This window comes from Podarcis erhardii, assembly GCF_964252035.2.
Source record: "Podarcis erhardii genome assembly, chromosome: 2".
Taxonomy (NCBI): Eukaryota; Metazoa; Chordata; class Lepidosauria; order Squamata; family Lacertidae; genus Podarcis; species Podarcis erhardii.
This window is the reverse complement of record NC_138498.1, coordinates 98,739,469-98,765,487: the sequence shown is the minus strand read 5'-3', so window position 1 is coordinate 98,765,487 and position 26,019 is coordinate 98,739,469. Positions and strand designations below refer to the sequence as shown.

The following is a 26,019-nucleotide window of genomic DNA, read 5'->3' as shown; positions in this document are numbered from 1 at the left end:
CAAACTCATGCTGGTAGCTTCGAGAACACTGTCCAACCATCTCGTCCTCTGTCGTCCCCTTCTCCTTGTGCCCTCAATGTTACCCAACATCAGGGTCTTTTCCAGGGAGTCTTCTCTTCTCATGAGGTGGCCAAAGTATTGGAGCCTCAGCTTCACGATCTGTCCTTCCAGTGAGCACTCAGGGCTGATTTCCTTAAGAATGGAGAGGTTTGATCTTCTTGCAGTCCATGGGACTCTCAAGAGTCTCCTCCAGCACCATAATTCAAAAGCACAATTCTAATTATTTACTGAATTTATATACCCGGAGGTCTCGGGGCATGTTCAGAGCGCCTTGGCCTTGCCGGTGTGTGAACATGGACCTGCAGCCCGTAGCATGTAGCGAAGGCGAGGGCACGTCTGAGCACGTGCAGAGTGCAAGCACCTCGAGCCCTGCGAACGACGACCGCCACCGCCGCCAGCCTTGTTCGTGGGAACAAGGCCCGATTCCCCGGCGGGCCTGAGCCCCGGCGCCTCCCGCGTCCGAAGCGGGGCGCTGCCGCCGCCGCCGCCGCTGTACCCTTGGCGAGCGGCTTTCTGCTGACATTGACAGGGGGCGCGCCGGTGCCTCTCCGCGCCCCGCCCCCCGGGCCTTGCGTCACGACCGCTCGGCCTTATGGGAGTCGTAGTGCGGCGGCCATCGGGCTTGGTAGGCAGCGCTCCCGCGAAGAACTACAAATCCCAGGCGGCGCCGGGAGGAAGGTGTGCGCGGAGCTGTGCTGTGGGCAGAGCAGAGCAGAGCCCAGCCGAGTCCATCCAAGCCGGGAGTGTCGGGGCTGGAGTGCTGCTGCCGCTTCTGCGAGCCGCGGGGCGCCCAGACAGAGCGCAGGACGCAGGCTGCGCTGCTTGGGGCGGGCGCGGCTCGCCTCCCTCGCCTCCCCGTCCCTCCCTCGCTCCCTCGCCTTGCCGGAGACATGCAGGCGGAGTCGGGGATCGTGCCGGACTTCGAGGTCGGCGAGGAGTTCCACGAGGAGCCCAAGACCTACTATGAGCTGAAGAGCCAGCCGCTGAAGAACAGGTGAGCGGGGGGGCTCTGCGGTCCGGGGGGCGATCCTCTGTCCGTCGCCACCCCCACCCTTTCCCTCCAACCCTATACAGTATATAGTTATCATCCTTTGCCCTTCTTGCCAGAACAGGACCGTCCAGCCTCTTCTCCCCACCCCTCCCTGCGCCACTAAATCTGGAAGGGCGACCTGGCCCTGCTTGTGTGAACTCGAGGACGCGGGTGCAGATCCGCAGCGCATCGGAGGAATTGCGGGTGGGAGAGTGCTACAGCAACCGGGCGCCTTTTTTTTACTGCCCTAAGCCCCTCCTTTCTCTTTCTCTTTCTCTCTGCAAATTCCCCCTTCCTTCCAACTTTCCTCTTACTTGCACCCCCCCTCTGCCTTTTCTCCATCTTTCCGACGCCCCCCTCCCTTTACAACGCCGTGTCTCCCCATACCGCTCTCCCCACCCCGTCAAATATTCTCCTCTCTCTTCTCCGGGTCGAGGCGTCTCGCCTTCTGCGCAGGACCTCCTGTCCCAGCTGTCATTCAAGCCCCTTGCCCGAAGTCGGGGTGTGTTGTTGTTGTTGTTGTTGTTGTTGTTGTTGTTGTTGTTGTTGTTTGCAAACCCGAGCCGTTGCCCGGTGTCCGGGAGTCCCCCTCCCTACGACCCCCTTCTCCTCTTCTGCCTCCGGGGAGAAAGAAGGAGAAACTTCACCGCAGGACAACCACAACAACAACGCACACGCATGCTTCGCTCGCTTGGCGGGTGGGGGAAATGACAGGTCGTCGTTTGCCCTCCGCCCCCTTCCTCCCTGGCAGCGCCTGTGGAGAGTATCCCTCGCTCCCTCTGGCTCCGCTTCTTTTGCTCCGACACCTCAGAGCAGCTTGCATAGGCTCCCCCACCTCCCCTTTGGCTTTGCTTTTCTTTGCAAAGGGGTGTGTGTGTGTGTGTGTGTGTGTGTGTGTAAGTAATGTGTGTGGGCTGGCACGGCTCTGCAGGGTGCCAAGGCGGAGGCGTCGGCGCACATTTCACTTAGGTGCGAGAAGCGTGCGTGGCAAAACAGACCGAGGGTGTCAGCAGCTCGTGAGCACGCCTGCTCGCCCCCCCCCCCCGCGTTGGGGCTATTTGTTGGTGTCTCTTTTTTGGGGGGGGGGGAGAGAAGAGGAGGAGGAGAAAAGAGGGGAATGTTACAGAAGAAATATATACCCAGCAACTATGTGCCTGCTGTTTACTTCTGTGCTGCTGAATCAGGCTGTTTGTAAAAGTTTTTTTTCTCTCTCTCTCTAAATACATTGAAATGAAACATCTTTTTACAGATTGAAGCTATATAAAGGCAACCATTTAGCGAGTGGTTCCTGCCATAATAGCAGTTTTGTTTAGTGTGTGTTACTGTTTGGGCGAGGGAGGAGGGGCCAAGCCCTGTGGCTGGTATTATGTAAAAGGGTATTGTTAGACATTCTCACCAGAGGCATTATCTGGCCTTGACTAGGAGTTACAGACTTCCACTAATAGTTAAATGGGTATGAAGCAAAGCAGAGTGGAGAAGGAACGGCTCATCTTCCCCCACCCTCCCACCCCCATCCCTTTTCCTTGTAGTGAATGTCCCGGACTGGCTGATTTGGGCAGATTTTTGAATTGCAATAATTTTCTATATTGTTGAATTGTGAGCTTTCCATCCAGGAGTGGCCATGTAAATAAACACAGTCTTTTTTGGGTTTTTTTTTTGGGGGGGGGGGTAAGCAAAGGTTCTGGAATGTTTCAGACGGATGGGCCAGATTGTATTGTATGAGGATAATGAGCTAGAGCCATGAAACTAAATAGTACTCTTTACTCTCTTCCAAAGTATGCATCACACTATTACATTTGTGCTCCGTGTAAATGTTGCTAACTCACGGCAGATTGAAAACTAGAAGTGCATGCACTTGCTTTATAGGTAGATTCAAGCGCAAGTAAATATAAAGTCAAGCGTTTTAAAACTCTCTTAGAATTGCTGCAAAGCGGAAATAAAAAGGGGCTGGTTGGTCAGCTTCTCTTTTTGTGCAGGTGCACAATAAATATAATAGAGCTTATATTTGGTGCATATTTAGATTTTCTGCAGTTGGTGCTCCTATTCCGGTTACTCTGATGTGAATGGAGGGATGTTTGTGGAACTGTTTTGTTTGGCATGGTGGAGAGGAGCAAGATTGTATGGCATGGCCACATTCTGTACTGTGCCTGGGAGTATTAGAGGAAGGCCAGGCCAAGCTATGTTACTGGGGAGGGGACAAACTTTTCCAGCTCAAGGGCTGCATTCCCTCCTGTGCAATCATGGGTGCGGGGTACATCCCAGTGGCGGGTACAGAAGTGGTGTGACTTCTATCTCTGTACTGTTACACGAAAGCCACAGGTTTCTATACACACACGTTGTATCCAGGCAAGCAATAGGTACAGGCAAGCAATATTGTACTTAAAAGGCACATTCTAGCCAGGCAAAGCATTCAAGGAAGGCATGCCCAGTTGGTAGTTTGAGCCCCATGTTGGGCAAAATATTCCTGCATGGGGGGGGGAGGGTTGGACTAGATGACCCTCGTGGTCCCTTCCAACTCTACAGTTCTATAATTCTACGTCAGGCAACCCTAATCCGGCCCGCCAGTCGATTTAGTCCAGTCCCTGTGGCAGTATATGTCTTGGGGTAAAATCCTTAAAAAAAGCTCAGCAACTTCAATACTAAAAAAAGCTCACAACCACTTTGGTCTGCCCTCACGCATCTTCACTTCATGAAATCTGGTCCTCTTTGAAAAAAGCTTGGGCACCCCTGTATGCAACCTCTCTTTCAAAGGTGTCACCACCTCTCCTTTCCCCACCCTTTTGAGCCCGATTTGCATTGGGAATTTCAATCTGTTTGGTGCTATATGCACGGATCAGGCCTATCTAGGGCTTTCGAGTTTGGCTGTTTTGTGATCTCCTCTCCCTGTGCGTTTTACACCTGGCAATGTCAGTGTGGGTTTGAAGGGTAGTCCCAGGGCATTACTTGGAGAGTGAAAGCAGTTTCCTCCAGACCAGTCTCCTGCAGCTATTGTGTCTAGAGGGATCTGGGACAGGAACACTTTTGTGGACTTGCAGCCTAACCACCTTGGGGTTAACTTGGATAGGCCTTCTGTGTGGATCTTGAATATGCAGGCCAGGAGGAGCCAACTACTCCATGGCACTAAGCCAGGCATGGACTACAATTCTCAGCAACCCTAGCATGTGCAGCGCCTATGGCCAATGGTTGGGGTGATGTGAGTCAACCCCTGAATGCCCTCTTGGTAGCTATCCCTGGTCTACCCTTACTGGCACAGCTCTTTGTGATTCTGGACAAGAATATTTTCCAGCCTTACCTGGAGATGCTATGGATTGAATTGAGGACTTTTTGTGTGTGTGTGTGCAGAATGTGGTCTACTGCTGGGCAACATTCCTTGAAGAAAGGTGGAACCTGTTTTTGTAATTGTGATATATTTGCTGAAATTTAAATATATTTATTGTTGTTGTTGTTGTTGTTGTTGTTGTTGTTATTCTGTGAACTACCCTGAGACCTGTGGGTATAGGGCGGTATATGAATTTAATAAATAAATTCAATAAATAAATATAAATTTTATTTTTCAGTTTAACAACAACAATTCTACATTGTTGTAGAATTGTTGTACATACATTGTTGTACATACATTGTTGTACATACATACATACTCATTTTGACTTCCCTCCTCCCATTCCCTAGTTTCTTGTAAAATCATTTTCAAAACTACATCGCCCCCCTAAATACATTGTTAAAACAAAGTATTGAAATAAATGAAATTTACTACCTTCTCTACAAACATGCATGTGTTTCATGTTCTAAGAGCACTATGAAAGGAGGGGGGGGGGGGGCTTGCTGAATGTTTCAAGATTCTACTTTGCAGCGTTTTCTTCTTGGCAAGCATGCCACTTCCAATTGCTTCCTGAATTAAAAGCTGTAGATAGATCTGTCGTGTTCGTGCTGCGCTTGTTTTCCATGACTTCCTCTTGTATGATCTAGGATAATTCCCCACATATCACTAAACTATGTGCAAAATATTAGGTACTTTGAAACCAAGGTGTGCTATAGTGTTACATACTGTGTAAAAAAAAAAAAAAGATTGGGAATGCTTTTTCTTCAAATGCAAAGAAAAACTAAAATACTTTGTAATACTCCTGCAGTATCCTTGGTCTTCTTTTGAAGCAGAGCGATTCTCATGCAGGAGGTTTTTTCTTTGACTGTGTGGTCTGGGGGGTTGAGGTGTGTGTGTGTGGGGGGGGGACAATGAGGAAAGGAGGGCTGATGATGAATTTCATCCAGGCCGATACTGGGGGCCTACAATCGCATGCTAATGTTGGGGAACTGTGATAAGAACTTAAGCTTGTTAGTTTGCGAAACTTCCCTTTAAAGTCTGTAACTTCCTAAAGCAGAGATACAGAATCTGTGGCCATGCAGATGTCCTTGGGACTGTACTGCCCATCACCACCAGCCAGCATGGCCATTGGTCAGGGATGATGGGAGTTGTAGTCCAACATTTAGAGAGACACAGTTCATCATCTGGGGGGTGCCTATCACTGCCCAAAAGCCAACAAGAGAAATGTGATCTCCGTATGACATATCCAAGTAATGAATAAGATGAGAACAGCAAAGCACTTTGTTTATTTAAAAAAAGTGCTGTAGAAATTAATAATAGTGATAAATATGGATCTTTTTTGTTGTCAGCAGTCTTTAAATCTGATCTGAAAGCAAGCCAAGTCGCTATGTTGTTTTTGTAATTACTAACTCTTTTGAAGTATTGCTGTTTCTGGGAGTACGTTTTCAATTAAAAATTGGGTACCTGGGTTACACGAAACTCTTTGAGACAGCAATCTGCTCTCTTAACATTCTGAAAAGAGCCACACACACTGATGATGCTGTATAAATGGAAAATATTGCAGACTTGAATCAATATAAATGCTGACTGACTTAATTTGGCAGTTGTTAAGTAGGCTCACTGTGGGAAACTCATCAGAGCTGTACTTTTCACCCACCCCTTTCCCCCAAAATCTCAACTGCATTGGAAATTATTATGAAAACACTTGATATATTGTTATTAATCTACAAATTTCTGTGAAGCTTTTCTTGGTGTTCAAAGCGGTTTACTTCAAAATAATAAAACACATCAGGACAAAATCACTGCTGCAAACAACATCAAAACAGCACATTGTTGCTTTCCATAAGAATCTGGTTTGCCACTGCAAGAGACAGGGACCTGGGCTTGTTGAAACTTTTCTCCAGCATGCCTCTCTTAATTTTCTTAGGATTCTAGTGGTGCATCGCAGGAGACTTTAAAGTCCCCAGTTTTCAGAACTAAGGGTGTGTTGCTCTTTATCAGAGCTGTTCTCACTGTAGAACAAGAATGGAGAACCTGCGGCCATCTAGAGCTTGCTGGTCTCCAACTCACATCAGCCCCAGCCAACATGGCCAATGGTCAGGGGTTCTGCCCTTGCTCAGGTCGGCAGAATCAAATAGCTAATAGTTTCAGGAATGCAGCCACTGACCCTGGTGCTTTGTTTGAGTATGAGAGCATCAGTTGATTTTCAACTGCCCACTCGTACAGCCATGTTCAGGGGTTGAAACCTGCATATTCAGTATCAGTAACATTTAACAATGAGGAATTTTTTTGTTATTCAAGGTTTTTTCTTGCTAGAGTTCTGCCTATGATGCACGCCTGCCATCAAAACCTATCTTTCCTTTCACCTTTCAGAAGCTGTGCTGTTCATCTATGAACTATTGTTTATTGATAGCTTTATTCTGGGGATTGGAGTGCTTGTAAATACTCCATGACATAAACTGAAGCGTAGCCAATGGCTAAAGGCTAAGCCAGTGGTGGGCCATTTTAGCCAGTCATGCTTCCATGGGGAGAGCATTCAAAAAAACAGGAAGACACAGCTGAAAAGGACCATTCTTGTGTCTCCAGCATATACATCTCCCTTGGTGAAGCCACACGAAGAAAGACCAGGGCCTCAGAGGATGAAAAGCAATGGCCCTGCTGGTCCTGAGCTATATAAGGCTTTATAGGTCAATTTAATTAGTTGGTTTTTGTCATACTCTTTACTCCCCTGTTCCCCAGTAGCCAGAATCACAGCTTTCTACTGCTTTCAGCATGATATATTATTGCTGTCTTCAGCATGGGCATACTCATCTATTGATAGTGCAAAGTGTTGCAGGGCTTCTGCAAAAATCTAAAGTCCCTCAGCCAGTGTAACACAGAAGAGGATTACATCATAATATATTTAACTCATTTATCAATACTAAACTTTCCCTCCCTCCCTCTCTGTGACACAAATTGTAAGGGCTTCACCAGAGTTCCAGAAAACTATTGTTGAGCATCTACCATTTTTATTCTTTCTAACTAAATGGTTTTTTTTATTTTTCTTCAGTCCTTTGTAAAATGTAAGTCTTGTAGTACAAAGCCTTTCCTCCTCCCCCTGCTTCAACTCCAGGGCTGGCGCCACGCCCCTCCCCAGTTGGGCACCCAATAGGGAAGCTCGACGGGGGAGTGGCTTGCTGCTCAAATGCAGCCGCGCCAGCGATCCCCACCATTGCACACACATTTTCTTCGAGTCAGGAGTCATTGCAGGGAAGAGCTCAGCCACGAGGTTTGGAGTCAGGGGTGTTTGTGTGTGTGGAGGCTGTCTGGTTCCTGGCTTGCCTTTTTAAATTTAGGAGGCTTGCATGCGCTCATTGCTTTACTGCTTTTAAAAACCTAGGCACCCAAGTTTGCCTTGCTGTCTTGCTGTGTCCTCTTTTCTGTGTAAAAACCTACATTTAACCTTTTATTTTCCCCCACTCCTGGTGCTGGATTTGTTAAGTGAGAATTACCTTTCTTAAGCTGCAGCTTGTTCCTTTGCCCAGCACATGGTCTCTCCACCACCAGCGAGGTCTGAGTGTGAGTGCCGTCTTTCTATCTCCCTTGTCTCCTCACTTTCCTTCCCTGGCCTCTGCCTTGGTGGCTGTGTGTTTTATTTTAATTTTGGCCAGGGTGCCTGTATGTTTTTCCCCTCTCTTGCCCTGGCCCGTCCGATTGCCTGGCTGGTCTGGGTGACTGAGTGGGTTTGCCTTTCATTTTAATTTGTTGGCCAGGGTGCTTGTACGTTTTCCCCCTCCATTGCCCTTGCCTGTTCCTCTCTAATTTTAAGTCGTGTGTGTGTGTGCTGGCAGCGTGTGTTTGTGCCTGCCGTTTGTTGGTTTATTACTCTTTTAGCGTGGGTTTGATGCCTAAGCCAATACCTTCTCACATGCTGTAATCAATAAAGTTGTGGCCTTTACCTTACCCATTAACCTTACATTCTGTGTCCACGTGTCTTTATTCCCCAAGCGGGGATCGGGTCCTCGAATCACAATATAATTCTTATTTCCATTGTGAATATGTTTTTGTGTGCCCAGAAGCAGATTCATGTAACACTGATATGAAGCTCTGATCAGCACATACAATTGGCTCAATGTTGAATTCTAAAACATTGCCTATCAGTTTTTCAGAAATTAAAAACAATCTGTTTGAGAATGTGATTTATGAGAAGGTGAAGTACCATCCTTCATATCTGGTTGTTTGAATCTTGAAGTATCCTTAATATAAAGCAGTTCTACCCCTTCCAGAAAGATCTTGATAAAGTGTCTTGTTCTATCTATTCTGGAGTCTCCTTCTTCATTCATTATCTTCTGCAAAATCTAATATTCATAGTGTTAGGAATTCGTGGATGATAGACCACTGTGATCACCGGATCAAACAAATGTCAGAATTTAATTGATACTTTGGGTGTTAAAACTGGGAAATAGCAAAGCTTGTGGTGTATTAGACTCATGTGTATTAGGCCAGACCTGTGAGTATTAAGCTGTGTGCTAGACAATGGTAACCCTCTGGAATCAGCATGTGTTAAGCCAGGCTGGCTTCCCGTGTGATGTGATAACTTGGGAATGCGGCATTAAGAAGAGCACAAAGCATCAAAGGGGTGAGGCCCCTTCACTCACAGATGAAGCTAAAGGTTAGAGAAATGGAGAAGGTGTGATGTGACAGAGACACCAAGCAGCTGGCAGGGCATGATGGTTGATGTCTGTTTGAATCCAAGGGAGGAAGCAAGACCCTCTTGGAGTTTAATGCTGGGAACCCCTTCCTGTCATAGGCGCAGGTTACATATATATATATATGTGTGTAAATAAGCCATATATCATAAAGACACCACTGTCTCTGCTGTACCTCTTTTCCAAAAGGAAACAAGGACTCTGGCTAGATGCCCCTGGAAGTCCCTGCAAAATCGCACTGCTGTGGAGATTGGGGTGGTATGCAATAATAGTTTAAGATCACTAATGAAAAGTTCTGTCCTCAAAAAGTAACAACAGAAGTAGAAGTTGTTCTGTGAAGTTCTGCTTAAAATTAGCAGTAGAAAAGTCCCAAAGATGTCTAAGTGCGATCTTTCAACAATTACGGGCTCTGAAACTTAACCAGGCTAGTCTAAATTGCTTTACTATGCACACATTCATTGTAATGTGTGATTAGATTTCATGGAATTGCATTTGTTAAATGATATTAGTATAATCAATAATTTGATCGAATGTGATTTCTCTCCCCCCCCCAACCAAATATATATATGTATACTATGATTATTATTTGTTAAAGCGGCCTTGCTGGAGTCTCTTCCTCTTGAGTAGTTTTGCACTTCAGTTTGTCCAGGCTACTGTTTATATCTGTTCCAGTTGTGCAAGAAGTGGAAAATATCCTTTATTTAGAACAGGTCACATGCGCTTTATATTGAGGAACAGAGCTACAGTGTAACAAAATGTGTCTTCCTAAAGGAACAGAAGCAAAAGCTGAGGTTCCCCCCCCCCAAAAAATCCCTTGTTACCATTTAACGTTGTTATAATGAACTCTTTATGAATGCAGTAGTTGGGCAGAAGGGTGATTAATGAGAAACTTTCTGTATTAGTTACATTAAACAGAAGTAGTGGCTCCAATACTTTGGCCACCTCATGAGAAGAGAAGACTCCCTGGAAAAGACACTGATGTTGGGAAAGATGGAGGGCACAAGGAGAAGGGGACGACAGAGGACGAGATGGTTGGACAGTGTTCTCAAAGCTACTAACATGAGTTTGACTAAACTGCGGGAGGCAGTGAAAGACAGGAGTGCCTAGTCGGACACGACTAAACAACAACAACAACAATAACAAGTGGCCTATATCTTCAGTGGTAGTAAAATGATGCCTAAAGTGAGCACTCCAGAGCTTTATGGTGTCTAGGAAAATGAATTTCTCTAGATACATGTTGCAGTTACAAAGAATAATGTTGCCATCACATTTCCTCTGCTGCTGCTTTCATTCTGAATTCAGGGATTGAAAATGTTCTTCTCCTGAGAACTTTTAATGCTCTGCAAGTGGGAAACAGGAATACAGTGGTACCTCGGGTTACATACACTTCAGGTTACAGACTCCGCTAACCCAGAAATAGTACCTCGGGTTAAGAACTTTGCTTCAGGATGAGAACAGAAATCATGCTCCGGTGGCGCAGCGGCAGCAGGAGGCCCCATTAGCTAAAGTGGTGCTTCAGGTTAAGAACAGTTTCAGGTTAAGAACACACCTCTGGAACGAATTAAGTACTTAACCCAAGGTACCACTGTACACGGCTTCTCAAATAAACCCTGATGAATGAGTAGCAAGTAATGTTGGGTGATGAGACTAGAATGCAGAAATGCAGGAGGCATCAAATCACAGGGCCTGTCTAGTCTGGCGTTTTTTTTGGCAGATACATTCTGCAGCATGCTTATTGACACAGTAATAGTGCATTAGTAGTACTGTATATTTATAATGGACAGTCCACACATTCTTTATCATCATCATCATCATCATTCCCCACCTTTTCCCCTGACGGACTCAAGGCAGCCTGCAGATAAAATATTAATAGGAAAAAACCTCCCTGCAATCATTAAACAACAATTAAATGTTAATAGAAATAAAACTACATATAAATATAAAATATCTATTAAAAACATACCAATGATTACAATAAAAGCATCACAGCCCTTTCATTAAAAGCAGTCAGTTCCCAAAAACCTGTTGGAACAAGAAGGTCTTCCCCCTGCTGGACAACAGTGGTTCTGTCATGCTTTGCTGATGTTACTACATTATTGATGTCTGGAGGAGCCACTCTTGCACTATAGTACAACAAGAGTTGTAAACAAGAACATGAGTGGTATAAAAGGTTACAGGATTTCAGCAGGAAGGACGTGCACTGATTGGAAATGAAGCAGCGTGTCTGCCCTCAAACCTTTTGCAAGCACAAGCAATATTGGAAGCATAGCTGCCCGTCGTGAGCACAAATAATCATGAGTGCACAGTGGGAAAAGCATGTATGGAGAGGCCCACAGTGGGGAGACCCTGATTTCTGTTGTGGTGGTTTCCCATTCTCCACCCTTTCACACACTTTTAGCAGCAGGCAGGGCGACCGGGTCCCAACACCCTCTCCCTCTCCTTCCAAAGGAAGCTCTGTCCCTGGAACTTCTCATTGCTCAGAGCGAGGGCTGCAGGACAAGATGACGTGATCCAAAGAACTGAGGCAGAAGTTGCTGCAACCAGCTAGCCCATGCACTGAAGGAGGGGGAACTCAAAGAAGCTTGTGCTTCCTCCTCCCCGGCTTGAAGAATCACAAGATCGGTGATTAGAAATATTGCGTCTTTCTCGATAGCCCTCCCTCCACCCTGATGTTACAGAGTAGATCACTCATGTGCCTGTGAGCTGGCTGCAGTACTGCGTCTCCCAGCTCTAAGCAGAAGTATTTTTTGTGTGCCTCTCTCCAGGGCCTTTTACAGAATCATGGCTTTTGTGTGTGGATGTGTATATTGCAGGAAGGGGATGGGTGGCCTTCTTAAGCCCAAGAGTCATGTGGCGATTTAGGTTGCATGGCAGTGGGAAAGGTTGGAGACAGCAGTGGGTGGAGCCATTTGCCCACTCATGGGGAGCATGCATTTGGGGAGGAGAGGATTAGCAGCCGCACACCCATGCGCCATCCTGCCCATGCACATTCTTCTTCCTCTTGGCCTGCCAAGCGGTGGGTTCGTGGGCTGAGTGAGCATGCTTGCGACAGGGTGGGTGGCACCTGGGCGAGGGCCATGCTCCATTCTGCCTATCACAGCAGTGCTGCAGAATCTAGCAGCGATGGCAGGAAATGTTCAGGAACCAGCAAGGAATATTTGAGGGTAAATATCATTTGCAAAATAATCCATTAGAAGGATACAATGGTGAAATCCTCCTATAAAGAGCAGAGCCACACAAGGTGGGTAAGGAACTAGCACATATCCCAAGTGTGGCTTCCTTCTCTATATTATTCTAAATACTGTAGATGTATTACAGTGTGCAGAAGACAGTAGTGGTTTTCTACCAGTGGTGATTCACAGGGATGGCCCTGTACCAGGGCCACCTACCTCTTTAGTCTGGGCAGCAGATTCTTGTTAGGGAAAAAGGTGTGGGAGTTAGTAATAGTTTCATTCATTCACATTACTGAATGCCCCAAGGAGCGCAACCGTTTAATGTTCAATTGTCCCTAATCAACATAGTTCAGTTATTGCTTCATAACAGTGCCTGCTACCCTTAAGAGTATCTGCTTCTGCCTAATATCCCCTTTTCAGTTTCTTAAGCATCCACTCACTTTAAAACCATTTCTTTCCTTTGGGCCTCTGACATAGTTTATAGTTGTTGTGGTTATTTCTAATCCAGAAACTTTGCTAGGTTTTCTTCACATCTCCCTGCATTTCCAGTTGCTCTTCTCTCTCTCTCAACCTGCCCATCAAGCATGGAGAGCTTGACTAATTCCACATGTCAATTACCACTTCCGGCATGAGTCAACCTAAGTGCTTGTTGTGGTGATTGCTTCATTTAAACGTTGATCATAAGGGAATTGTATTCAGTGCACATGCTCTCTTTGGGTACAGCCTTGTGACAGTTTATGCGCATATATATATATATACACACACAGTGGTACCTCAGGTTACAAACACCTCAGCTTACAAACACTTTGGGTACCTTGGGTTAAGAACTTTACCTCAGGATGAGAACAGAAATCGTGTGAGAGGTCCCATTAGCTAAAGTGGTACCTCAGGTTAAGAACGGACCTCCAGAACGAATTAAGTTCATAACCAGAGGTACACTGTATATATATGCGCATGCATAGGATAAAATTCAAGAATTTTAACCCTACTTTTGTGTGTTTGGGCTATATCCAATGAAGTTGTCCTGTTCATGCCAGCATGTCTGTCTGCACAACAGGACTTCCTCTCCCCCATACCTTCTCCAGAATTTTAGGGGAATCCCCAGAACAGATTGGGGGGCACAGAGAGATGTGGGGTGGGTGGGTAAATTCTTATGCTAACAGGACAACTTTGTTGGGTACAGGGCTTTGTGGCTTTTAGCTCATTATTAATTTCTGACGGTGAATTGCTTCCCATGAGACTTCTTGAAGCAATATGTAACAATAAAAAAAAGTCAATAGCCAGCAAAAACACATGCAAAACAATGCCAAGTTTAAAACAGGTATAGGCTGGAATATTTTTTATTTTTTTTTCTGAAACAAGCACCTGAAATGCTTGTTGAAAAAGGACGGTCATTAATAATAATTGCTAAAAAGGACCACGGAGGCAGCACCTTTCTGATATGTAATGGGACGGGCGTTCCAAGGTTCGGTGCTGCCACAATGAAGGTCCAATTGCCCCATCGCATAGAAGGGAACTCTTGATAAGATGATGTCTGCAGGAGCCCCTCTTCTCTTCTTTTATTGGGAAGTTTTTTATGTTTGGTGTTTTATTATGCCTTTATATGTTCTGGAAGGGACATGGGTGGTGCTGTGGGTTTAACCACAGAGCCTAGGATTTGCTGATCAGAAGGTCGGCGGTTCAAATCCCCATGACGGGGTGAGCTCCCGTTGCTCGGTCCCTGCTCCTGCCAACCTAGCAGTTCGAAAGCACATCAAAGTGCAAGTAGATAAATAGGTACCACTCCGGAAGAAAGGTAAACGGCATTTCCATGTGCTGCTCTGGTTTGCCAGAAGTGGCTTAGTTATGCTGGCCACATGACCCGGAAGCTGTACATGACCCGGAAGCTGTACATGACTCCCTCGGCCAATAAAGCGAGATGAGCGTCGCAACCCCAGAGTCGACCACTACTGGACCTAATGGTCAGGGTTCCCTTTACCTTTTATATGTGCTGGAAACCACCCAGAGTGGTTGGGGAAACCCAGCCAGATGAGTGGGATATAAATTTAATAGCAATAACAATAATAAATGTGAATATTTTGTTAGCTCTGTTCTTTTGGTAAAGTGACCTGGGAATTCGATAGAAAGATGGTATGGAAAGGGGGAGTGTGCTTAAATAACTTAAAGTTGTTCTGTAATAAACTGAAAAAAGACAATTAAAATAAAACCCTGTTCAATGTGTGTGAGGGGGAGGGAGGTGGGAAGGAAAGCAGAATACCTGGTTGGTTCAAGACATGGTACAGACAGAAAGTCTTCAAATTTTGTCAAGTTGTCTGATTGTTGCTGCCTTACTGTTAACAGTGTTTGAAACTGGAAGCGGATTATACGGGGGGGGGGTGTCTCTTTGGGGAAGTTTGATACTGGCGCACAAAACTTATAGGAAGCTTTAATGAGACTCGAGAAAACCCTGATTCACTGGTTCACAGCTCTTTTCTGCCACCTCAGTGAGGCAAGACAGCTATAAATCTGGCTTCCTCAGGCTATTAGGCTTTGTTTACGGCCACACTGAATCATCATAAGAACTAGATAAAGAAACCTCAGACGATAAATATAGAGCGTAGAGCACAAAGCAGCTGAACAAAAGGCAGATGTAAGCATATCCAGATTTCAAAACCCAAAGGGTGTGCACACCCCTTCTTCTCAGAAAAAGAGCTGGATGGAGGGGATAGGTTGTGTCATTTAGAAGGGGAGCTCTGTACAGAGTGGGTCGGGTTGCTAGATTTACTGTGCTAAACATTCCTCAGTGTTACAAGAATGAGCCTAGTGCTTTATCTCCCTCCCTTCCTCCTGTGCAGCCGCAAGGAGGAGTTTAGCAGCTTTCCCCTTCCATCTTTGATTAGGTGCAGCTGGTCTTGATGTCCAAACACGGGTGGGTAAACCCCGCTTAAGCATAGCTTTGGTTTGTTACGAGAAGCCACTTAAGAGGTTTTGACAATTTATTTATTAAATAAAAAAATAAGATGAAAAGGAAACCATAGTTTTATAAAGGATGAGGAGCTCTCTTCAGGCATTCGCCCTGGACATATGAAGGTGGGAGTGTGAAGAGGGATAGGGACATGCCTACAAATGATGGTTTGTTGAGGCTACCTTAGCTTCTCAGGCGTTTGGCATGGGACTGTAAGGGCAAAAGCATACAGAGGGTTGGGGGCATGTATATCGGTTCCACTCCCAATACAGTGGTACCTCGGGTTACAAACACTTCGGGTTACAGACTCCGCTAACCTGGAAGTAGCACCTCGGGTTAAGAACTTTACCTCAGGATGAGAACAGAAATCGCACGGCGGCAGCGGGAGGCCCCATTAGCTAAAGTGGTGCCTCAGGTTAAGAATGGTTTCAGGTTAAGAACAGACCTCCAGAATGAATTAAGTTTGTAACCAGAGGTACCACTGTTTTTCCATCCATGCTTACTTTATCCTGCACCCCACCTTTGTATATTTGGCACAGAGGGCTGAAGGCAGCCTTTAAGTACATTTGCCCACCCAGTTGTGCATATGGATCTTCATTGGGAGCTATACTTCTACACGGTTTATTTTGTTATTTGCATTTCTATTCCACCTTTTCATCCAAGGAGCTCAAGGTTGGCCTACATGGTTTCCGCCCCTCCTCATGTAATCCCTACAACAACCCTGTGAGGTTGGTTAGGAGGAGGCTTGTGAGCACATTCAGGCAAAGGTGTTATCAAACCCTCTTCAGGCTTTCATGCTAAGTTTGCAAAAAGGTTGGGAGTGCAGCTGGTAAACCTGCATAGATACATCGCAGGTGGAGCACACAGATCCATATCCCTTTACAGCAATTCTATGATTCTCCAGTCTTCACATGTCTATGTTAAATCCCCGAAGAGGGCTAGGGTTGTCTCAGGAAACCATAGTTAACACTAACATTCGTTTAAGGTTTGGATAACATGTTAACCCCACTAAATATAAAGGATCTCTCCCCTCAACCCTCCCCCCCCCCAGGAACTGCAACTCTCAGCCAAAGAGGGGAAGTTTAATTTCTCTGATCTAAACATGGATCCCCTGTGTATTTCCCCCCACTGTTCTCCAGTTTAAGCGCATTGTTGATTGCTCTGCCTCTGTTTTAAATTAACATTCAGCGTTGATTCGTTTTGTTTTAAAGCTATATACAGTGAGGTCTGTGCAACTTGTATGGGGAAGTGATTATATTGTTCTTTTGTGTGTGTGTCTGAATCGGATCGTCCAGCTGTGCCTGGAACACAGAGCTCCGGGGCCATTGCCTGTTGTTAATAATTATTGAAACTAGCAAATGTATTTTTAATTTCTCTTACTCTTTGAGTTTATTTATTGCTCAAAAAATGTATATGCCGCCCAATCAGCCAAGCTTCAGCTTTGTTAACAATACTTTCAATTAATACTAACGATTAGCACAATAAAACCCAAACTGGTAAGCAACAGAATAAGAAGATTAAATTATGCAAAAAGCAGAATACCTTCCACCATGGAATAAGACCAAATTTCGGGTATCACTTTAAAAAGTCTCTGGTGCTAAAAATGAACGAGTGAGAGGTAGATTCCTGGAAATGGGGTGTAAGGTCTGAAAAGGCCCTCTCTCCCATCTCTTATTACTAGACCTCCTTTGTAATGCTTTATTTTGAAATCTTTAAGATAATATTAGTTTCTTGTTAGCTATGTTGCTTTGATTGTATACTTTATCTTTGACTTTCTTCAGCAATGTTTTATTCTGGGTGGTTTTATTCAGTTGTTTTGATGTGTTGTAAACTGAGAGTTTTTATTTACAATAGAAAGTGAGATAGAAATTAAATGAATAAATAAAAATAAAATCTATAAACTCTAAGAAACTTAAGATCTTGCTGCACAGAGCTGATCAACATTGTGAGTTCATCTCTAAATGGGCTAAAGTACAAGCAGGATTAAGTCCAAAAGCTAAAAATACAAATGTAAATTGCCTGATAATGGGTGTGGATAAGACATTCCTCCTATATATATATATATAAAAGTCCCTCTAGTAGACTGACTCATCTCTCCTTGTGGAGCAAGCAAGAAAGCATAGCTGGTGAAAAGTGTGTCTCTGCCTTTGGTGAGTAAATAATCAAATGAGAAATGACTTGATTCCCTTCAATAGCAAGAACCACTCCTATAGACAGAGTTAGGTTGTTTCCACTCGCCTTCCAAAAGTGGTGGAAAGGGGATGTAGGGAGGATGCTATGGGGCCCACACAGTTTGGGAGGTTAAAAATAGCTGTGTAATTAATGTGTGAAGTGTCATCGTGAGCACATGGCTTTGACAAGCATGAGTCACCTTGTAGGATTGCATTTAAACTTGGTAATGACTTCCCCTTGGCTTCCTCGGTTGTTGTGGAAGTTATGATAACCTCTGAAATGTAAACTTCATAATCTGTTGCTTAAGTTGCTTCACCTGTTGCAGGTGGAGTTAGTGGAGTTTACAATATGGTCTGAGTCTGCTCTCTAGTTTAATGCATTTCTGGATCAGAGTCAATATCAAAAGTTTCATTGCTCTTGTAGCTAGGACCTAGCTCTCCATACAGAGTGCTGGCAAGAGGTTTCTGTTTCTCCCAGCCACACTTGTTCAAGAAGAAAATGTGGAGGTGCCAAATAACTTGCTAGGATCCTGCATGTACCAGAGATAGCACACTACTGTGTTTGCAATTGGGTTCAACATTTTCTCTTTGTGGCAGAAGCCCTGTGCCTTTAATGGCTGCATGATGGAGAGAGCTTCAAACGGTTCACCTTATCATAGCGTGAAAAATGCCACAGTTTACCTGTGAAAGCCAGTTGCTGGGGATCAGCAGCAGGGAGGCCTTGTGGTCTTCCTGCAGGCATCACTTATTTTTGTAACTATGGTTCAGTTGCTGGTGTTCTGCTGTTTTAATGTGGGTGTTTGCTGTCCACGGAGGTGAACCAGATGCTTCTGAGAAGCCCACCAGCTAGACCTGAGCACAATGGCAATGGCCCTTTCATGTTTCTCAGCATCTTGTTTCTCAGCATCAAGGGAAATTGTCCCTTGAACCAAGAGAGAGAGAGAGAGAGAGAGAGAGAGAGAGAGAGAGAGAGAGAAAGTAAGTAAGTAAGTATGTAGCTGTCATGACTTGCATCCTCTGATTGCTTTAAAATGAGCTTAGAAAAATTCAAAGAAGATAAATAGAACTTAGTTTTATCTTCCTTGAATTTTTCTGTCTCTAATGAGCGTAGCAGTGAATCAAATGCTAGCAGAACATTGCCTCATCACTTGCTGACACCTCATCCTCTTCCTGCTCTGATTGGGGAGAATTAGTAACATGCCCTGCAGCCTGGAGCTTGAGATGGGAAGCTCCCATCTCAGGCACCTGTTAGTAAGGTAGATTGGGAGAGCATGGAAGGATTGGGCAGGGAAGGCAAGACTGACAACTTGAAATGTTCCACCAGTCAATTCAGTTGTGAAGTTGAGCGCCGGTGTCTGTGAATGTATTGCGCGAGCTTTCTGATTTATAGCTGTCTTCGTTGTTTTGAAGGTATGTAACCTCTCAGCTTGTCACTGTACTGTATTTATTGTAGTCCTGTCCGGACGCATTTAAATGGAAAGAGTCTCTTGAATTGTCTTGGCACCAAACGGAAATCTGATTTATATAAATCCTCCTCCATATGTTACCTGTGAACCAAGATACAGTACTTTTATCTGATTACAGGATGTATGCTTTGTTCAACAAGAATTTCAACGGAGAGGAAAAGGGGAAGGCTTGAGGTGTCCCTAATTGTTTCCAGGGTATTATAATGCTACTGAGCTTCGCTGTACCAGTCTAATACCACATATTATAGCCAGTCTGGGTAGAAATATATGGCTATAGCATGCCTTTTGTTTCTAACAGCCCCTGCATTTTATTATGGCGGTATATTTCAGTGGGTTATGTTTATCTCAAATATGTATAATGCCTGCTGACTTTAATATGGTGTAAACCTAGCATGGATGGAGACCCTGTGACTCTCCAGACTTCTCCTCATATGAACCTACCTGGCCCCTGAGATCATCACCTGAGGCCCTTCTTCTTGTGCCTCCTTTACAAGAGGTCCAGAGGATGGCAACATGAGAAAGGACCCTTTTCTGCAGTGCTCCCTGTTTGTGGAATGCTCTTCAGAAAGCAGCTCGTCTGGCGCCTTCATTACATATCTTTAGGTACCAGGCGAAAATGTTTCTCTTTAACCAGACCTTTGGCTAGTTGCATGGCCTTTTTGATGTGTTTGTGGGAAGGGTATTATTTATTTGTTTTTGTTTTATTACGTATTATGTATTTTTATGTTGTGAATCGCCCCGTGATCTTTGGATGAAGAGCAGTATACCAATTTAATTACCGTAATAGTAATAGTAATAATAGTAATGTTGCTGGACTCCCACTCTCATCAGTGTCAGCTGGCATGAGCAGTGGTTAGGAATTATGGGAGTTGTAGTCCAGTAACATCTGGAGGGTCACAGGTTTCCTAGCTTTGGTGTAGTAAAGAAAGCACAAAGGAGGAAAGTTAATGAAAGGTTTTCAGCGCAACTTCTGGCTTCAAACGAAATAAAATCTCATACTATTTGGGGCATATCTTAAGTGTAGCACTATTAGGAGATGTATGAATGTACTGTGTCTCATAGAGCCATTAAATTTTGATTTATTAAATTATTTAAATGCATATATCAACTGTATAATATGTAAAAATCTCTAAGTCAGTCTTCCTCAATCTCAACCCTCCAGATGTTTTTGGCCTACAACTCCCATGATCCCTAGCTAGCAGGACCAGTGGTCAGGGATGATGGGAATTGTAGTCTCAAAACATCTGGAGGGCCGAGGTTGAGGAAGCCTGCTCGAAGTGGTGTATATGGTTATTTGGTGTGGTTCTGTGGAGGCCTTCTGAAGATAGATTTGGGTCAATCACTTTAAATCCAGTTCAGAACCAATCACAATGCTGTACCTTTACAATAAATGTAAACTAGATTGTCGAAAGGAAAACTAGTTTGGGGTGTTTTTTCCCCATCAGTGGACTCTTTCCGTGAGGTAGGATTCTTGTGTTGGTGGATGGTTGTAAAATCTACCTCTGAGCTTGATCGATCGGGAAAGGGAAAGTTGGGTTAGCTTAGTCGGTAGAGCATGAGACTCTTAATCTCAGGGTTGTGGGTCTGGGCAAAAGATTCCTGCATTGCAGGGGGTTGGACTAGATAACCCTAATGGTTCCTTCCAACTCAACAATTCTGTGATTCTATGATATGCCAGCAGCTGCAAACTGATCTGAATAATGCAATATCTAATGGTCTTAAAAAGTCTTTGGGTTTCATAGTTGCTATATGCAACTTTTATTTGGTGTCTGCTTTGAGTGGTTCAGTGCCTGGTATGGCGTTCTGAAGGCTATTGCCAAATGGCTTTTTTGCTGTCCCTGTGAGAACAAAAATATGGTGGGCTCAGCACTTGCACTTTGATTGTTCATTTTTTTTGAAAATTCCATCCTCTGCAACATGTTCGTATACTGTTTCCTATGGAATGAGAGGAACCATTTGGACATTTCCTGCCTCACCCCACCCTGCTTTTTGGCTAACAGGCCATGTTTTGTTCTGTCATCATATTTAATTTCCAAATCTGTGAAAGGGAGTATAAGCCCAAAGGTTGGTCTGTTTTCTGGAGCGGTAGAAGCAACTTGCAGGCTTTACAGGCTCTACATTTGGGGAATAATCATATTACTTGCTTTTTGCATACAGAAATTAAATACAGAAAAGTATTTAGTTGGGGCCCCCAGAAAATAATAATCTGGCTGTAGAAGAGGAATGGGGAGCCTTTAAGCTACTGTGAAATTGGGGGCAAGTTTTAAGCACAGGAGTTGCCAAACAAAAACAGATTGTCTAGGGTGACAGTGGAGAAACTGGAGATCAAGGAGACCTGAACAGGTCTATCTGTTGTGTGATACTGAAATATTGTGACAGAGCACCCATACCTACTCCTCCAGGTGTTATATTGGATGATAGCCTTGCTACCTGTCACCCCATTCTTAAACTTTGATTTCCAAATTAGACTTGCACTATTTCCTTTTTTTAAAAAAAAAATGACACACACACCCAAAAATTGTAGAGAACTTGGCTTCCTATATGATTGATTTTTCTGCTGTCAGATCAGTGGTCCTTTTAGCCCAGCCTGGTAGATGCTGACCAAGTCACAGGGGAGGGGTTGAAACCTGAGATTCTGCTTAAGTGGAGATGCCAGGGATGGCTCCTTTTTGCAAGCAAAGCAAGTTGTAGCCTGCACCTGCCATGACCTAGCCCAGGGAACTGGATCTTGAAGAGATAACCCTGTCCTAGGTATCTGTATACACTCCTTAGAAATGTAGTTCCACACCCCGTGGACCAGAGGAAATAAGGCTTCATTGGAATTCTGTGAGTAACTTTTGAGAATCAAACCTTTTCAGTTTCCGGTTTTGAAACTTGGTGTGGCTGGGTTTCTGTTTCTTTGGCAATAGAAGGTAGGAGGCAGATGGTTATTGAATCACCTGGTTTAACTCAAGGTGTCTGTTCTCCTGATTTCGTATAGTGTTGGGAAAAGCTAAACAGTTCTTACTTCATATCCAGTGTCTGGTGCCCGCTATTTGTAAAATGGGCAAGGAAGTTTATCCCAGGTCCAGTTAGGAGCGGCAGTGTGTTTCCTTTCTCTGCAAGCATATCACTTAGCTTGCTTCTTGGGCACAGTTTATGAAATACAGGGAAGATAATGCAGTCATTAAGACAATACTTGCCTATCCAGCCTGTTGTTGGTAGCTTTGGAACTCTGTCTGCTTTTATGTACTCTGCACCTTATGCATAAAAAGAGCATACCATAAATGTTTTGCTAGCAGTTCACTGAAGTGAGATGCTTTGGATTCACCCACAACTGTGGCTGTGTTCCCATAGCTTTCTCCTGGAGTGATGGAATCGATGGTCAGGTTGAGGACCTTGTTTTCTGTACAGTGTATATATAAACCTTGTGCCCCTTGTGTGGGAGACCATGCTACCAAGTCCTCACAAAGAATGCTTTTATCTATATATTTTGCTTGGAGAAGAGAAGTTTAAGATACCATCTTCTAATATTTCAAGGACTAGGATCTGGACCAAGGGGTTCAAATTTCAAGAAGGAACACTGTAGTTAAATATTAGGAAGAGCTAATGACAAGGGAACAGGCTGCCTTGAAAGGTGATGGACACTTTCAAAATATGTTTTTAAGCAGAGGCTGGATGGACATTGATCAGGGCTGCATATTTCCTGCATCAGCAAGATGTTCAACCTTTGTGGCCCCTTGTCACTCTATGAACTGTTGAACGTGTTCTTGGCTTTTCTAGTTCTTCCAAAATGGGGTGTGGAATGGGAGGCCGTTTTTGGCTATGGATGTTTTGAGCTCTGTATACTTCAGGATGCTTTGCAGTGGGTGGATGAGAGATGTTCAGGATTGGTGTGGTGTTTTTAAAAGGCACGGCCTCGCTCTTGAGGTTCTCTTTTGTTTACATTTTTGTGGAGTGACTTGTCCTTGTGGTTGCAACTGTGGAGCTGAGGCTCCTGCTAGGTGTTAATGTCTGGAGCCCAAAGGCAAAATAGCTGTGTGACAATATAACCAAAGACTCATCTAGTCCAGCCTTGTGTTCCCACCATAACCAACCAGATGCTTGTGGAAAGGCCATAAGCAGGACCTCTGTTGGCCGTTCTGGAGGAAGATAAGTGTTGTTATTCAACTGTCCTCCTTTTCTTGCCTGTGCAACATACTCCCTTTCTTGGAAGTTCCCAATCACCAGCCCCTATCTATTCTGTAGACATGAGGGCAAAGTGATGCAGTCCCATGTTGCACACCCTATCAAGTAAACTGTGCTCCCTTCTTGGGGTTTATATGCTTGGGGTTTATATGCTAGTGGTGTTGCCGTTGGCTCCTGAACTGGAGGTGCATGGTCTGATGTTCATTGGGAACGGAGAAGTCATCTGTAGGTGTCTCCACTGATGGAATAAAAATGGCAGTGTTTTTGTTTAAGCATGGCGTTACTGCATTGTTGTATGTGGTGGAACTGACTTCTAAGCCCAAACCTAAGTGTTGCTGCTCTTCCCGGCACTTCTTCAACCCTACTTATTTTTGCTCCTTTCTGTGCGCTATTGTCAATTTCTTGACTTTAAGAAAGCCGACTTCATAAAACTTAGGGAAGTGCTGAGTGAGATCCCATGGACAGTAATACTAAAAGGAAAGGGAGTTCATGATGGATGGGAGTTTGTTAAGAGGGAGATAGTAAAAGCACAACTTCAGGCAATACCAATGAGACGGAAACATGGAAGGTGCCTAAAGAAGCCAGGGTGGCTATCTAAAGAACTTTTAACTGAGTTAAGATTAAAAAGGATGTGTACAAAAAATGGAAAAGGGGGGAAACCACCAAAGAGGAATTCAAACAAATAGCCAGCATGTGTAGACACAAAGTCAGAAAAGCTAAAGCACAGAATGAACTCAGGCTTGCTAGAGAGGTTAAAAGCAACAAAAAAGGCTTTTATGGGTATGTTCGTAGCAAAAGGAAGAACAAAGAAACAGTGGGGTCACTCAGAGGAGAAGATGGTGAAATGCAAACAGGGGACACAGAAAGGGCTGAACTCCTCAATGCCTTCTTTGCCTCAGTCTTCTCCGATAAAGAAAACAATGCCCAACCTGAAGAATTTGGAGCAAATGATTCAGCAGAGGAAACACAGCCCCGAATAACTAAGGAGATAGTACAAGAATACTTGGCTAGTTTAGATGTATTCAAGTCTCCAGGGCCAGATGAACTGCATCCAAGAGTATTAAAAGAACTGGCAGATGTGATCTCAGAACCACTGGCAGTCATCTTTGAGAATTCCTGGAGAACAGGCGAAGTCCCGGCAGACTGGAGGAGGGCAAATGTTGTCCCTATTTTCAAAAAGGGGAAAAGAGAGGACCCAAATAATTACTGCCCAGTCAGTCTGACATCAATACCAGGGAAGATTCTGGAGCAGATCATTAAGCAAACGGTCTGTGAGCACCTAGAAAGGAATACTGTGATCACCAATAGTCAGCATGGATTTCTGAAAAATAAGTCATGTCAGACTAACCTGATCTCGTTTTTTGACAGAATTACAAGTCTGGTAGATGAAGGGAATGCAGTGGATGTAGCCTACCTTGATTTCAGCAAGGCATTTGACAAGGTGCCCCATTATATTCTTGTAAAGAAGCTGGTAAAATGCGGTCTTGACTATGCTACCACTCAGTGGATTTGTAACTGGCTGACTGACCGAACCCAAAGGGTGCTCATCAATGGTTCCTCTTCATCCTGGAGAAGAGTGACTAGTGGGGTGCCACAGGGTTCTGTCTTGGGCCCAGTCTTATTCAACATCTTTATCAACGACTTGGATGATGGACTCAAGTGCATCCTGATCAAATTTGCAGATGACACCAAACTGGGAGGGATGGCTAACACCCCAGAGGACAGGATCACACTTCAAAACGACCTTGACAGATTAGAGAACTGGGCCAAAACAAACAAGATGAATTTTAATAGGGAGAAATGTAAAGTATTGCACTTGGGCAAAAAAAATGAGAGGCACAAATACAAGATGGGTGACACCTGGCTTGAGAGCAGTACATGTGAAAAGGATCTAGGAGTCTTGGTTGACCACAAACTTGACATGAGCCAACAGTGTGACGCGGCAGCTAAAAAAGCCAATGCAATTCTGGGCTGCATCAATAGGAGTATTGCATCTAGATCAAGGGAAGTAATAGTGCCACTGTATTCTGCTCTGGTCAGACCTCACCTGGAGTACTGTGTCCAGTTCTGGGCACCACAGTTCAAGAAGGACACTGACAAACTAGAGCGTGTCCAGAGGAGGGCAACCAAAATGGTCAAAGGCCTGGAAGCGATGCCTTATGAGGAACGGCTAAGGGAGCTGGGCATGTTTAGCCTGGAGAAGAGGAGGTTAAGGGGTGATATGATAGCCATGTTCAAATATATAAAAGGATGTCACATAGAGGAGGGAGAAAGGTTGTTTTCTGCTGCTCCAGAGAAGCGGACACGGAGCAATGGTTCCAAACTACAAGAAAGAAGATTCCACCTAAACATTAGGAAGAACTTCCTGACAGTAAGAGCTGTTCAACAGTGGAATTTGCTGCCAAGGAGTGTGGTGGAGTCTCCTTCTTTGGAGGTCTTTAAGCAGAGGCTTGACAACCATATGTCAGGAGTGCTCTGATGGTGCTTCCTGCTTGGCAGGGGGTTGGACTCGATGGCCCTTGTGGTCTCTTCCAACTCTATGATTCTATGATTCTATGATTCTATGGTATTGTGTTACTGTTCCATCAACGGTACCCAACACCAAGAGAAATCTGCAGCGCCAGGGTAACATTATGTTCAGCCAGTGCAATGGAATGCATTTGGAATTCTATTCTGTTCTATTCCCCGCCCAGCAGGTGCATCTCAATGACAGGCTCTCAGTGTTAGCAGGGTATGCTCAGAAGAACAAATACATGCTTCTGCAATCGCTGCTCCAGTGCCTTTACAATTATTATTATTCATGACATTAGCTTTCTGGCTGAAGTGTGCATCATAATGCAGAGGTGTTAATGAAAGTACTCGAGCTCTTTGAGCGAGCACTAACTTGTCTATTTTAATGGTTCTCAATAGCAAGTGTGTGTGTGTGTGTGTGTGTGTGTATATATATATATACGAAAGGAAATATATATATATATATATATATATATATATATATATATAT

At 44.4% G+C, this 26,019-nt stretch overlaps 1 protein-coding gene across 3 annotated transcripts in view; it reads left to right on the top strand.

Annotated features, from left to right (window-relative positions):
- The first annotated feature begins 771 nt into the window (after window positions 1-771).
- The window catches only part of MITF (melanocyte inducing transcription factor), a 135,516-nt gene continuing 110,268 nt past the window's right edge, over window positions 772-26,019 (top strand). For all 3 annotated transcript variants that reach the window (XM_081853279.1, XM_081853280.1, XM_081853278.1), the window contains exon 1: window positions 772-1,054. In XM_081853279.1, coding sequence (XP_081709405.1) covers window positions 951-1,054 — 104 coding nt within the window. In that variant the 5' untranslated portion in view covers window positions 772-950. The remainder of the gene's footprint in view (window positions 1,055-26,019) is intronic.